This window comes from Arvicola amphibius, chromosome 14, assembly GCF_903992535.2.
Source record: "Arvicola amphibius chromosome 14, mArvAmp1.2, whole genome shotgun sequence".
NCBI lineage: Eukaryota > Metazoa > Chordata > Mammalia > Rodentia > Cricetidae > Arvicola > Arvicola amphibius.
In genome coordinates this window covers 18,864,791-18,878,653 of record NC_052060.1, presented here as the reverse complement: position 1 = coordinate 18,878,653, position 13,863 = coordinate 18,864,791, and the positions used below count along the sequence as shown (strand labels likewise).

The following is a 13,863-nucleotide window of genomic DNA, read 5'->3' as shown; positions in this document are numbered from 1 at the left end:
AGCGTCTGTCACCTTTCCTCTTGCCCAATTTGATTGAGGGGACCCGGTTTATAAGGAAGAGTCCTGCATGCTTTGAAGTCTCTTCAAGTAGTCCCACCTATTGTAAGAGATAAGACCCTGTAGCCTGTTCCCTGAAGGAGGCTGAGGGTCCCAGATCCTCTCCCAAGCTTCTGGAACCACCCATGATACGGATGCAGAAGGGTTTGCTGTCTGGTGTTCAGGTGGAGATGGGCAAGGAGCAAGTGAGAGAAGGAAGAGGAGCGGGCAGCTCAGTCTGTGTTCGTGCAACCCATCACGTGGTCCAGTTCAGCAGGCTGGGGGACTCTTTGGGCTTCACCCTGAGCGAGACAAGGCTTGGAGACTTGTAGTCACCATCTGGAGACGGCTCAAAGCTATGCCCTCCCAGGGTAGGAGGAAAGCCATGGATGGAATAGATGCCAGGGTGGGCTGCAGGGGAGGCTGGCACCCCCATGAAGCCAGCCACATTTCCGTGGGAGTGGGAGTATGGGGACATGCATGGAGAGGGAATGCCCTCTGGAGACATGAGGCAGGGTCCCCCTGGGCTCCCAGACCCTGGACTGGGCCACAGGGAGTTCTGAAGCTGAAAAGAGAAGGGAAAAGAAGAGCTATGAACTTCTTGGCCCAGAAGCTGGCATCTTACCCTGCTGGCTCTCTCATTATCCTTGAAGCCTCAGAAACTTTCTAGAAGTCTCCACTAGGCCCAGGGTCACATCCCTCCTATACTGGCATCCAGGATGTCCCCACCATGGCTTCTCAGAAACTATGCTTTCTTCCTTAATTCCTCCATGTTCTGTGTGTATCAGAGTAGGCAATAGCCCTGCTCTGCAGAGGAAGAAATTAAATGATTTGCCCATATCACACAGCACCCAGATGCTGCAGGAGATGCTGCAGCCCCTCCCTCCTCCCTCGGCGCGCATATTCTCACTGGCAACCCCATAGATCAGGGTCAGGCCTTGTTGAAGGGTGGGGCTAAAGGTCTCACCTGAGGATGACTGTCAGTTCGGGGCAGCACAGAGATGTCATAGGCAGTGGTGAAAGGATTCCGCCCCTCCTGCATCTTCCCATAACGCTCCCGCTTCCGCCACTTGGCTCTGCGGTTCTGGAACCAGACCTGGGGACCATTGGGAAGGGTTAAGGGGTGCCAGAGCAGTCCTGAGGACTAGAGACTAATGGGTGAGGGTAATCACTGAGTCCTCTCCTGGGATCTAGATCAAGTCAGAAAATCCCAAGTGGCAGGAGCTTAGAGAATCCTCATTATTTCCAGAGCCAGTGGAGCCTGGGAGAGGTCCCATCCCAGAGCAGTACTATTGGCCCCCAGGAGCCCCAGCAAGCATTCCCAGGCTGAGTCACTCTCTTCGTTTTCAGCCCGGCTAGGTCTTGTCATAGTGTTGTAGGAAAAGGGGGCCTGTGGACTTCAGGGGCCCAGGATACCTCCTAGGTGCGCCAGTGTGCGGGTGTTGGAGTCTGGTTGATCTGCCTTGTAGCATCCAATGAATTAAGGCATTCCTCTTCAGGTTATGGTCCTGTTTAATCCCTCAGTGGCTCCCTGGGAGCCCTGGCCTAGAGCCCACTGCCCAGCAAGGCTGCTTAGGTCTCTGCCTGCATCTCCATAGCCTTCTGTCCTGCCATGCAATAGCTCTTTGTTCTTCCTTCATGCCTCCCAAGCTCCCACCCACCTCTCTCTTCAGATCCCTGCTGTGTTGTTCCTTCCCGCCTGTGAGTAAGTTCTCCCTTCCTGGACTGCCCGTCTCTTCAACATGTCATCCAGTCTGGGTTCTTCTGTAATGTCCCGACCTTCCTCATGCTCTCTTTGGGAATCTACTTCTCCATCATTCATGTGTTCTTGGCAGGTGAGGGGTCATATGTCTTCTCCACATCTGAGCACACATGTGATGAATTTGGCATATACCCTCTCCTATTTTATTTATTTGTATTGGCACATATAATTCTATTTCTTTCATTTAACACCATGTCAGCTGTGGAATAGATGCTGGTAATATTGAAACCAAAACCAAGGTGGGTGCAGTGGCGCATGCCTGTAATTCCAGAACTTGGGGAGCAGGGGTTAGAGGATTAGGTGTTCAAGGCCAGCTTCAGTCACATACTGAGTTTGAAGTCAGTCTAAAATACGCGTAACCCTGCCAAGATTCAAATCCAAAACCGAAGTCAAAGCCAACCACACACAAACCAACCATTGTTTTCTAGGGAGCCATGTAGAGATAAAAATAGAAAGAGCAGTGATTGTGTTTTTATATGTGTGTAAAACCCCGCTACTCTGTCCGGGATGAGAACGTCCTCAGCCCTTGTATGTTCCTTTCTCCACAATTACCTCTACTCACACAGGCCAGTAACTTGATAGCTAAGAGGCTGTGCATCTCCCTCTTCTCCTCTTTTCCAGGTTGTTGGGATCCCAGGGCAGGCCTGGTCAGGGTCAAGAGTATCCACCATGTATGCCCTTCTCTCTCCTCTTCCTCCTCTTCAGGCATTAGGCCTTTACTGGCAATTAACCTTCTATCACCATCCACTTCCTGCTGGAGCCTCTCCACTCTGGACCTCTGCCTGGGCTTGGGAGTCGCCCTCTCCATTGTCACATGTGTGGTCTTAATTAGCCCCCTTCATGGGGTGGGGTTTATGGTAAGTGTCATGCTCCTGTCAGAGAAGAACCTCCCCGTTCTCTAGGGCCTTGGTGGTTGGGGAGGCTTCTGGACTGGGTTTGGGGGTTCCATGATTATTACTCCTTCATTATTCCAGGGTCAGAAAGGCCTAGGAGCTGGGCCTGGTGGCTCATGCCTAAAACGTGTGTTATTGCCAGCCCTCAGGAGGCTGAGGTAGGAGGATCATTAGTTTGAGGCCAGCCTGGGCTGTCAAATGTATCCTGGGATAGGTTCTAGACAGAATGAGACCCTATTTCAAAAGCAGTCCCCCCCAAAAAATAAAAACAAAAGAAAAAGAAAAGGAGGAGGAGGAGGAGGAAGAAGAGGGGGAGGATCTTGGAGAGGAGTGAGGGAGGTGCCCCTGCCCCACACACCACGCATTTCAGACACCACCCCAACACAACATTCCAGAGACTCCCTGTTCTGGACTCTCTTAGCTTGTAAAATCTGGGGTTGTTTCCATAGCTTGAAGAACCTTGGCAGACAGTCATAGAAGACAGTTTTAGCCGCCACCTAGACGGGACAGGAAAGCAGGAGGACACGACAGGGAGAGGAAATAATTTGAGCCTCTCCAGTCCTATCTGGCTATCAGGCCTGCTTGATGAACCGTGCTGGCTTCTGTAGAGCGGCCTGTGGGGCCCCACCGTCTGTCAGAGTTGGCCCCCACCCTAGCATCTTCTCGAGTCTCTAAAGGGCCACATCCCGGGAGTGATTAACAAGAACTTCTCTTTCCTCACAGAAGGAGAAGCAGATTCCTCTGCCAGAGCAGTGACCTCACCTTTCTCTAGAACCCCAAACCCTTCTCTGCCACTGGGGAGCCTGTTCTGACTAAACTGTGAACCAAAGCAAGGCCACGGGTGACCACTCTTCCTCTCGAGCCAGACTCTCAATGAAAGTCCTTTCCACCTCAGTCCTGCTTGTCACCTTCATGTTCTCCATCACGTCCAACACGTTTGGGCACAGCTTTCCTTCTCCCCCTCCCAGCATCCACTCCCCCTTCTCTCCCCCTTCTTCACTGGCTGGGTTTCCCACTATGTGAAGCAGTTGCAATAGCCAAAGGCCCTAAGGGTTGGTCTCTGTACAGAAGAGCCTGTTGGTGGTGGTGGGGAACATTCCTGGTCAAGTCCTCTGAGCTAGAAGCTGGTTGTTGGCTCATGGTGAGCCTGACACGCTCTGAAGTCACCTTCACACCCTGGCCAGCCACCTCAGAAGCAGCACTGTTATGTGTTCAGGACTCACATCTTCCACCTTGTGGCCCTCAAAATTCTCTGGCTTGCTACTGGTAATTCCTTTCCCAAAAGTGGGCAACAGAAACACCAAATCATCTGGCTAGCTGGTAAATAATAGAGGACTCCCAGAGACTAATGCAAGACTGCCTGGCCCTAACCTAATGCAGTTCATTAGGAATAGAGAAAAGACTGTAGTCACAGTAGAGTTGAGTGTGAAGGGTGAGCTCCAAAGGCCAGCCTCCAGGAGGAGCTGGGCAAGGAGACGCTGTGAGACACTAGTGCCCACCTCTCCTAGCCCTTCCTTGGTCTGAGCGACTTGGTCCATGGTCTGAGCGACTGTGTCAACCAGAAAATCTGGTGCCCACCATGGCCTCACCTGTACCCGGGCCTCAGTCAGGTCCGTGCGTAAAGCCAGCTGCTCCCGGGCATACACATCCGGGTAGTGGGTTTTCTGGAAGACTTTCTCCAGTTCTTCCAGCTGGAACGTGCTGAAGGTCGTGCGATTCCGTCGCTTCTTGCTCTTGCTCTTGGCCAACTCCATGGAGTCAGGAAGTCCCGGGGAAAGAGGGACGCGAAGGCTGGCCAGGCAGGGACCTGGGGAACCTTGCACGTTAGAGGGCCCGTCTCTGGGACCTCCTCGGCAGTCCGCGGGCAGCTGGGGGAAGCTGGCAACTTTGGAGGCCTTCTCTTCAGCTGCAATGGGAACACAAAAAGGAGGATGAAAACCTAACAGGGGGTTTTTGTGGGTGGAATCGAGGGAGGGAAGGAGCATTGAAGTTCTAGTCTCCGCCCCCTCCTCCTTCCCCTGCTCTTCCTCCTGGCAGCCACCCTCCCTGGGAGCCTGGCATTCAGAGTCCTGACTGTTGAGCCTCCAGCTGGGGAGGGGGCCCTGGGGAACCATGTGCTCTGTGGTCTGGGCAGATCTTCTAGGGCCTTAGGGGGGTTCATTTCGGGGAAGTGCTCTGTGGTGGTGTGTCCCAGAGGGTGTGGAGGTGCCAGGATTGGCGCCACAGCAGGGACTGCCACCCTGGCAGGGCCATGGGTGGGGGCAGGGGTTAAGGATGGGGTGGTTGACATCTCCCACCCCTTCTAGAGTGCTCTCTTGTTCTGGTTGTGCCGGCCTGGTTTCCCAGGCCCTCCGGCATGAGCTCGCTACCAGGGCTAGGCAGGCATGGACAGAGATGCATAGACCACCTTTGGCTGGTTTCCCTGTGCCTTATTCTCTGAAGTCCAAGTCTCACTGACATTAGTATTAACTTTCCCAACTCTGAAGTATGAAGAGCAAGCTGGTACAATGACGATTCCATAGGAATCACGGGTCTTCATTCATTCTAAAGCTGTGAGGTCAGAGCAAGAGCTTAGGGTCCAGCACAGAAAGGTGGAGGCCAGATAGGCTGTGCTTTGACGGGGTTCTGAGGGACCCAGTACCACAACCCCCTTTCCCGGTTACCCTCAGCATTGTCTACTGCCCCCCAGGTTTGTCTGAGTGCTTCCTCATCATCTCCATTAACAGGCCAGGCGGGAACAGATCCCAGCAGCCTCCCTCTGATATGCTCTCACTCCAGAACCCCATGACTGACCTGGCATGGTGGAAAACAGGTCACCACGGTCATCTCCCACCCTTTCCCTCTGGAAAAGACCCCCCAGCAGTGTCCCTATAAAGTTCCCCCTAGACAGTCTCCTGGGATGGAAGCCACGACGCCACAAAGACGCCCTGCTGACTCAGAGGGCCCCTTCTTTGGCCCCAGGCCCATCTCCAATGGGGGCCTGGCCCTCAGGAGGCCTAGCTAACTGGCACCAAAAAGCAGTTTCTTCCTGAAGACTTAATGTCAAGATCACAGCTGTAAGTGTGTGTGTGTGGAGGGGCACCCTGAATAAGAGGAGTCCCCATCTGGAGGGCAACTTGGGTAAAGTCCTTTTCAGCTGGAAAGTAGTCAGTGACCCCCTCGGGACCACCCAGACTGTGAAATAAGCTTCCCATGGGTGTCCTGAAGACCTAGGCAGTCACACCAGGCCTGGCCTCAGGCTATGCCAGCTTGTAGCGACAGTCTCCTTCATGACACACAGGTCACGCAGTCATACCGCAGGCCTTACCGTCTCCCATCATCACATCTTGCTAGGAAGGAGGAATCAAAGAAGTCAAACTACATAATAAAGAATTGTCAGAGAGAGCCGGGAGCTTGGAATGGGTCACCCTGGAGATATCAGGACCCTCAAAATGGCCTGGCAGGGAAGAACTTTGCTGTCTCGGATTCTCAGGAAGGTGAGAGTGGACTTCAGGCAGAAAATGGGTGAGAGGAACTCAGGACAAGGGCTTGGGAATACTAACACCACCACAGAGAGCTCCCTGAGGTGTTCTGGTTCCTAACTCTCAGTGTCTGTTCCCTATTCCCAGAAGAGCCAGCTCAAAGTAAATCTAGGGCCCAGTCCTGATCTTGAGCCCATAAGCTGATAAAGTCAAGAGATCAAAACCCAGCAGAACAGTTATCCCTCAAGAGAGGTTAAGCCTGCTGACCTCTGCTCCTCTCTCACGCCTGTCCCCCCCTCCACTATAGTCCTCTCTAAGGGCCAGACAACTGCTCCCTCTCTTCATTACTCCTTCCCTCAAACCTCCCTGCTCTAGCTGGAGGACTCCAGGAACCAGCTGCTTTTCAGAGCTCCCCAAGCAGCTTCCCGAGGAGTCAGGCCTAGGGACAGCAGAGACAAATGGGAGAAAAGGAAAGGAGCCCCTCAGGAAGGCAGTCTCAGAGTTGACGCCAGCAGTTCAAGCTTGCCTGGGGAAGGTGGTTCTGTCAAGGAACTCATCTGAGGTTTGAACTATTGTCAGTTATTACAGCACATTGGGGGTGGTCCAGACAGAGAACTCAAGTTGGTTGTTGGCCACTGGGAACCTGAAGCTAAGCGTAAAGAGGATCCCGAGCCTGCACAACTGCAGGAATGCAAAAAACCCTCTGTAGGAGTGAAAGCCAGGTGCAAGGACTGGGACCTTTAATATGCCAACAGGGGTCAAGATTCTTTATCTCTGACCCGGCCTTCAAGCATCCCTGACGAGGGAGAAGCACACCACAGCCCTACCATAAGCTGTCTACAGTCACCTCAAGCTTGGTTGGTGAGCAGCATCAATCCTGGTGCTCCAAAGTCCGGATCAGTGGCACCCACTGTTGTCACAGAACCAGCCACCTGGCTTTCAGCTTTCCCGGAAGCCTTGCTTTAAGATGCGCCATTTTTTTTTTTGTCGTCATGCTTGGGTCTCTAAATGAGTCATGGTAGTTTCTGAAGCTTGGGCTTCCTCAGTTCTGACCGCTGCTCTTCGGGGAGACCTAAAGTCCATAATAAGCACCTAGTTCAGGGACGCCAGCGAAGCGGTGGTGTTCTCCTCGGAGGTTCTTAGCCAAAGGTTTAAATTCTCCCCGGTCGGCAGGGTCTTGGGGCTGTAGGTCTCAATTGAGGCAGGCGGGCAGAACTCTAGCAGGAAACGTTTCCAGAGGATTCGTTCCCAGGTCAGAGAGCCAAACTTAAGGACAAACTGGCAACCCTGGAAGAGCCGGAAGGAACTACCCCCGCACACATAGGTACCACCCGAGGAGGGTGGATGGGTGGCTGGAAAGGACAAAACAAGGCCCGCGTCGGGAGAAGGGCAGGACGCTCTTTGCAAAGTGCTGGCCGGAGGCAGCCGGGATGGGGACGCCAGGTGAGAGAAAAGCGATGTGAGCCAGGCTCCGAGCGCGCAACAACCCGGTCTCAGCAAAGACCAGCCAACGCTCCTGAGACCGATAATTTAAAGGCAGGGACGTGTGTGTGGTGTGTAAAGCATCTTTACTAAGGATCCATGTGCAACGAAGAAGATTAGAACCGAAGAGCTCCAGTCAGGGCGTCAGAGGGAGCAGCGGTCAGGACCCCAGCCCAGGCTCGAGCTCGCTCCACAGCGCTTCCTTTGCGTTTGACCTGTCTCCCCGCACAACCCAAATCCCAAATCGTTAGTTTTCGTAGCTCATTTGTTGCATTTGATGCGCGCTATCCCTTTAGGAAGTACCCCTTCTTTCGTTTGTTCTCTCTCTCTCTCTTTCTTTCTCTCTCTCTCTCTCTCTCTCTCTCTCTCTCTCTCTCTCTCTCTCTCTCTCTCTCTCTCTCTCTCTGTGTGTCTGTCTGTCTGTCTGTCTGTCTTTTTCTTCCTCGTTTTCCCGCTTCATTCGATCTGCGGTGTGTTCTTTTCGTTCGTCCATTTACTCTCTTTCGTTTCTCCACCCCACCGATTGACTTAGCCTGTGACCTTTATTCTTCAACTTCTAATCCGTTGTTTTGTTCAACTTCCCCATCTCCCCTTGGGTTGTTGCTGGCGTCGTTTTACTTTCTTTAGCCATGTTTCGTTGCGCGAACAGACTCGCTGCCCGCCTATTCAATCTCACTGCTTTTCGTCATGAGACCACCAGCTTCTTGGCTGTCCAAGAACCCGAACAGTAGGTGTAGGATGCTGCGCAGCGGAGACTCCTTACTGTGGGATGGGTGCTGCGGGGTGCGACACCGATCCAAGCGGGTACCTGTCTCTGGCGGTGCTCTGGGCGCTGCGCGGATGCCGCCGTCTGGCAGGGATCAGAGGAGCCAGGCCAACTGCTTCTCATTAAGTCCCAACTGTGGTTTTTATCAGGAGAGCCTCTTTCAAAGGGCATTAGACGAGAAGCTCAGCGGACTTGCTCATTTCCTTCGATGACCCCAACACACCTCCCGGGCCTCCCCTGCACACTCCCACCACCCGAACCGGACGAAGGCCGAAGCTGCTCACTGCCCAGCTACTCCGAGGAGGCCCGCGAAGTGCAAGCGATTGCCGCATGGGCGAATCTCCAGAGAGATCCAGCTCAGAATCTGGGCTGCGAAGTGTGGCAGCATACAAGGGGTGGGCGTGGGCGCTGAGACTCTGGTGGGTCAGTGGGTACAGTGGGCGGCAAGCCAGTCTTGCCAGACCCGGCCAGTCAGGCACATTCTCAGATAATAACACGGTCCGACCCGCCTTAGCACACACTGCCCCCAGAGCGGGAAGCGCCCTAGGGTTTAGGACTGTCCAGGGAAGCTTCCGACGGCTCAGAGGTGGCGATTCGGTGCCGGGATGCCAACTGCAAGGAGGGCGGCCATCCCCGTGACGGGGAGACAAGGTTAGTCTGAGAAACAAGAACATAATTATGCGATCTTGACAATGGCCCCGGCACTTAAGGGAATCGATCGGCCACCGCCACTCTGCGGAGCGCCTAAGGGCAACGGCAGCACCCTTTCCTGAAGAGTCTGGGCCCGACGTGGAGAGCTGGGTAAGTCCAGGCCACAGCCCTTCGCTGGGTCCAGCTTGGCCACCAAGTCGAGACCCAGTCTATGCGCTCTGTCAACGGGCGCCAGACACAAAAGCCGAGCTCTTCTCTCCCAGCGTCGAGGCCCAGTTAGGCTTCCGGGCCCTCGATCCAGTCTCCGCTTCTGGGTTGGTGGCAGCAGAGGCCCGATTAGGGATGAGCATGATCCCTCCTTTCAGGTTCTGTCGCCTTCGAGGCCGGAATGGGCCCAAGATCGTCGCCACTCAACCCTTCTTTGACCTCCCGCCTCCCTTTGCTGCTGCCGCCGGGGACACGGGCAACTCTGCCGTCCCCAGCGCACTGGCCTTGCCTGTCCAGGCCAGTAGCGATCAAGCGAGGGAACCGTGGGAAATAAGAGACCGGCCCAAAGTTGAGAAGCAGGAAAGCGGGAGAGGGGGTCGGGGAAACCTAGAGGGACCGGGGGTGTAGGGGGAACGACACGGGGTCCTGCTGCGCGTTACCTTCCGCTGGGCCCTCGTAGAAGTGGCCGCCGTTGAGCACCGGGCCGGGCCCTAGGTCCTGCAGGTACTTGGCGGGCGGCTTAGCGGGCTCTGGGAGGTAGGGTTCCAAGGGCCCGCAGGCCGGGAAGCGGCTAAGCCGCTGGCCTCGGGGTGGTGCGGGGTGCAGGTGAGGCGCTGCGTCGGGAGTCCCCTGGGGGCCTGGAGGTTCGTCCCCAGTGGCCGCATAGGGACCGGCTGCCGGCCCCACGGAGAAGGGCGCGCAGCTCTCAGGGTCCATGCCGGCTCCGGGCTCACAGGCCGCCGGGGCTCCGGGGCTCCCGCTACCCGCGCGGCCTGTGAGCGCCTGCCAAGGGGGAGGGACCTGGGCTCGGGGGCGCGGAGCCCCGGGGAGCGGCGCGCGCCGCGGGGGGTGGGGGGCAGGAGAGGGGGCCGCGCCTCTGACTTAATGCTGGAACCATCCACGTCACGTGCGGCCCCGCGCGGGTTAACCCCTCGGAGCCCAGGATCCCCCTGATTCACCCCAGCCGATATCACAAGCAGTTGGAAGAGAGGAAGAGGAAGAGGAAGGCAGCTTCCTTTCGAGGGCAGGATCCCCTTTGTCTACCAGTCCGGGTGAGTTTTGGCTCTGAGCTGCACCCTTGAGTCCTGATATCCATCTCAGTGGCTCTTGTCCCCCGAGAGGTGAGGCAGTGTGGGTAGACGCCCTCCTCCAACATACTCTCTGAGACCTGAGTGGAGAGCCCCCTACAGTGGTTGATTTACCCTTTACCTGAGTCTTTTGCGGGTCGCTGGTGGGGGGGGGGGGAAGCAATCACACCTCCCTTAGACACTGGTTTTGCACAGACTTATGAGTGAGTGATTGGGCACTGTAGTAACAGCTCTAAGCTAATGGGGGCTTGGGGATCTTGGGCCTGGATACTATCCTTAATCTGCTGTGGCTCCTTGAACCCATCACTTAGTGTTTTCATCTGACCGTGGAGGTCTTTCTACATATTGGTGATGAGTTCCAAAGCCAGGCAGCAGACAGGTTCCCAGGGCTTCACCGTGGTCTTTCAAGGTAGCTCTTGGTTCAGGTATGGAAGAAGTAGAAGGGTCATTGTCCCTCTGAGCAGTATGAAATAAATGCCTCTCAGAGTGTCCAGGGACGCAAAGGGACTATTTCAGGCCTGCTATTTTGGACATAGCGAGAGTAGGATGCATTTCCCAGGAGGTGAGTCTCCCCAGCCCCAAGGAGACATGGGATTAGAGTATAGTTTAGCTTTTCTGAAATAGAATGCTCTTTGCATTCTAAGAGTTGGGAAGAAATACCAGACAGAGGTCCTTGGGACTCCAGTTTAAAAATCCCTTAGGTCTGGGTTAAACCATTTGTATTTTTAGTGCCCCTGGAGATTAGCGAGAGGGGTGGGGAGTCAGACGTCATTTGTATTTCATTTGAATTCTCAATTTTTAAAGGAATCCAAGAGGCCTGGTGTGAACACCTCCCTCTTCCGTTGGAGGCTTAGAGGGGGTTTCTTGGCTGTCCTCAGCCAGAGTTGGGCTGTAAATCAAGGCCAAACAGGAACCAGAAGCCTTGCATCTCACAAGGAGTCATTAAGCCATTATTAAACATACCATAACTTCTCTGAAGCCTTATTGGCTTAAACACCACATTGGAGGCATTATGGCCATTAGGGCCCCTAATCACAGACTGCAGGCTGGGCAGAGATGGGAGCACCTGGGGCTGGTATTTCCAGCTAGAGAAGCTTGGCTCAAAATGAGGTTTTCCCTCTGCCTGTACTGGAGGGGGTTCCACTGGATTTCAGTTATGGACACCGTTGAATCGATTATTAATACAAGTTCTCAATACGTGTCAATTGGATATGGTTCATTGTCTTGGAGGATGTATCATTTTAGGATAGTTACCAAGCAGCTTAATTAATTGAGAGGATGACAGTGTGACCCAAGAAAAATGTCACTGACAGTTAAACAAGGCAGCCTGGATTAAATGCTGAGCGTTTGCCTCAGTTTTCTTGTCATAGAAATGGGTCACACACATATGGACATGGGCTTTGAGAAGCACTCGCATTTCCTATGCTACGTTGTTAATTTAATGACAATGATGATTTTTCAAGAAAGTGGAAAACCCAGAGTTCAAGGTTCTGTCCCTGAATCCCTGGAAGTCTCCTTATTCCAGAAGGAATGGCCCCAGCACTAGAGCTGAACAAAGGAGTCTGTTGCCCCACAGACCCACCCCCTTCCCAGCCCTAGAGATTCCTCTTGACGCTCTTTCCCTCTGCACAGAGAAAATTTCCACACTGTGATGGTGTTACTAACTGAATGAAGGAGACAGGAGGGCCCAGATGTCTCCTTGGAAGAGCTGTCTCTTCTGGAAGGGTTTTTCTCCCCTCCCAGAACTGTGGATAACAAGAAGCCCAGAGGAGCCTCTCCTGCTCCCCTTTGAATTACTGGTCCAAACGCAGGCCTCTGTCTCCAGTGGAGAACCATCTGATGAAGCAGGTGCAGAGATAGCACAGGAGAACGTCCAAGGTCTTACTTTCTTTTCTAGGTGGACTGAGAGTTGGGGAGCATTGGGAGACCCAGAAGCCCCTCACTTCACAGCTATGTGTGTGTGTGTGTACACAGTGTTCTGGAATTAGCTTGTATATCCAACATACATGGCTTTATGTATGTTCACAACAACCCATGAAGTAGGCACAATTATTTGGCCACCTTTACAGAGTAAGAGAAACGTTTGTTCAAGGTGAACGTAACTCGTTAGAAGAATCAGAATTTGCTCACAGATCCATTCTTCCCACCCCACGAGTTCTCTATTCTTTTCAGATGACAAAATAAGGTAGAAATCATTTTTTATACATTCTGTTTCCCAGTGGGAAAGCTGGGACCTGTTGCCCAAAGGGAAGTTGAGACCAGATGGGAGCAGAGTTGGTTTGAGACGAGGTGCACTAGTGGCTTCAGGAACACCAATTGGCACCCAGCTATGGTGGCCAGAAAAGGCGAGAGAGCAGCGAGGTGGTTTCTGCTAAATGGAGACCGAATGAAACACTAACACCTGAGTGCCTTTAAGACTGATTTAGATGTAGGGCTGAGTTTTGAAAGGATTCATGAATTCACTGTTCATGCTGTTTAATAACCATTGAATTAATAGCATTTGTTGCTGATCCATTCTCAACAGAGTAAGAGATGAGCCCATAAATTATCCAGAGAATTCTGGGTTCTGTAATTTAAAAAACAGACAATAAAATACCACTTAATAAAAAAAATTCTCCACTTGCCAAGTAGAACAAGTTTTAAAATGGAAACAATACTTTTATTGATGATTGTTTAATTAATTCAATCAAAAGGGAATCTGCAGGTGAAAGTTAGCTCACCAGGAGACAAAAAGTATGATTGCCTGCACAGGGCTTTGTTAAAGTGAAGAGGGACAATGGTATTGAAGCAAACCATCACTTGGATGTGAATCCGTGTGGGTCAGTCGTGGCTTCTAATCCAAGTATAAGGTCAGCTCTTTGATGAGGGAAACAACAGTTCCAGCTACCTTTCCCCTTTATTTTCTTCACCCCTCTGCCTCTATCCATGAAGTTGAATGTCCGTCTGTGGATATCCAAAGGAATATATACAAGACTGCCTTCCAGTTGCTTGTTTTTCCCTTGAAAGGGAAGACAGTCAGCATTGCCCTTGTTCTATTTAGACACTGAAATCCTAAATTGATCCTTATGAAAATTCTGGGTTTGGGAGCCCAAGTGGATTGTTTCTCATTAACTACATTCTTCCTGGAAGGTCAGGCTAAGGAATGGTAAATAAACCTTAAGATCCGGTGTTCCTTGCCCATGGATGATATTTTTAAGAAAGGTTTGTATTGTGGGAACCAGGATCCTTGACTACATTCTAACAGTGTAAGTTGGATCCTATGCTTTAGGGTGAAATTTCTGGGAAGTTTAAGGACTATTTTATCCTTCTCTATCAACTTAATGTGCTTGATTGAAAAGCCATTTAACCTCTTTGTATCTAAGTTTCTATACTACTAAAGTGTGAGGAATGATTCTGTAGTCGGCTTTCCTGGGCTGGGAGAGCTAGTGTTTATACAGTTGTTTCTTGAGCCTAAATCTACCTTTGAACACACACACACACACACACACACACACACACCTATCTATCTCACCAGGGT

General features: G+C 52.6%; 1 protein-coding gene across 1 annotated transcript; it reads right to left on the bottom strand.

The window, feature by feature from the left end:
* Window positions 1-292: 292 nt before the first annotated feature.
* On the bottom strand, window positions 293-9,975 carry Alx3 (ALX homeobox 3). The gene is made up of 4 exons (XM_038312065.1): window positions 9,699-9,975; window positions 4,281-4,597; window positions 1,004-1,132; window positions 293-601 (listed from the first exon to the last, which is right to left on the bottom strand). The coding sequence occupies exons 1-4, from the start codon at window positions 9,973-9,975 to the stop codon at window positions 293-295; spliced, it is 1,032 nt and encodes a 343-aa protein (XP_038167993.1).
* Window positions 9,976-13,863: the final 3,888 nt, after the last annotated feature.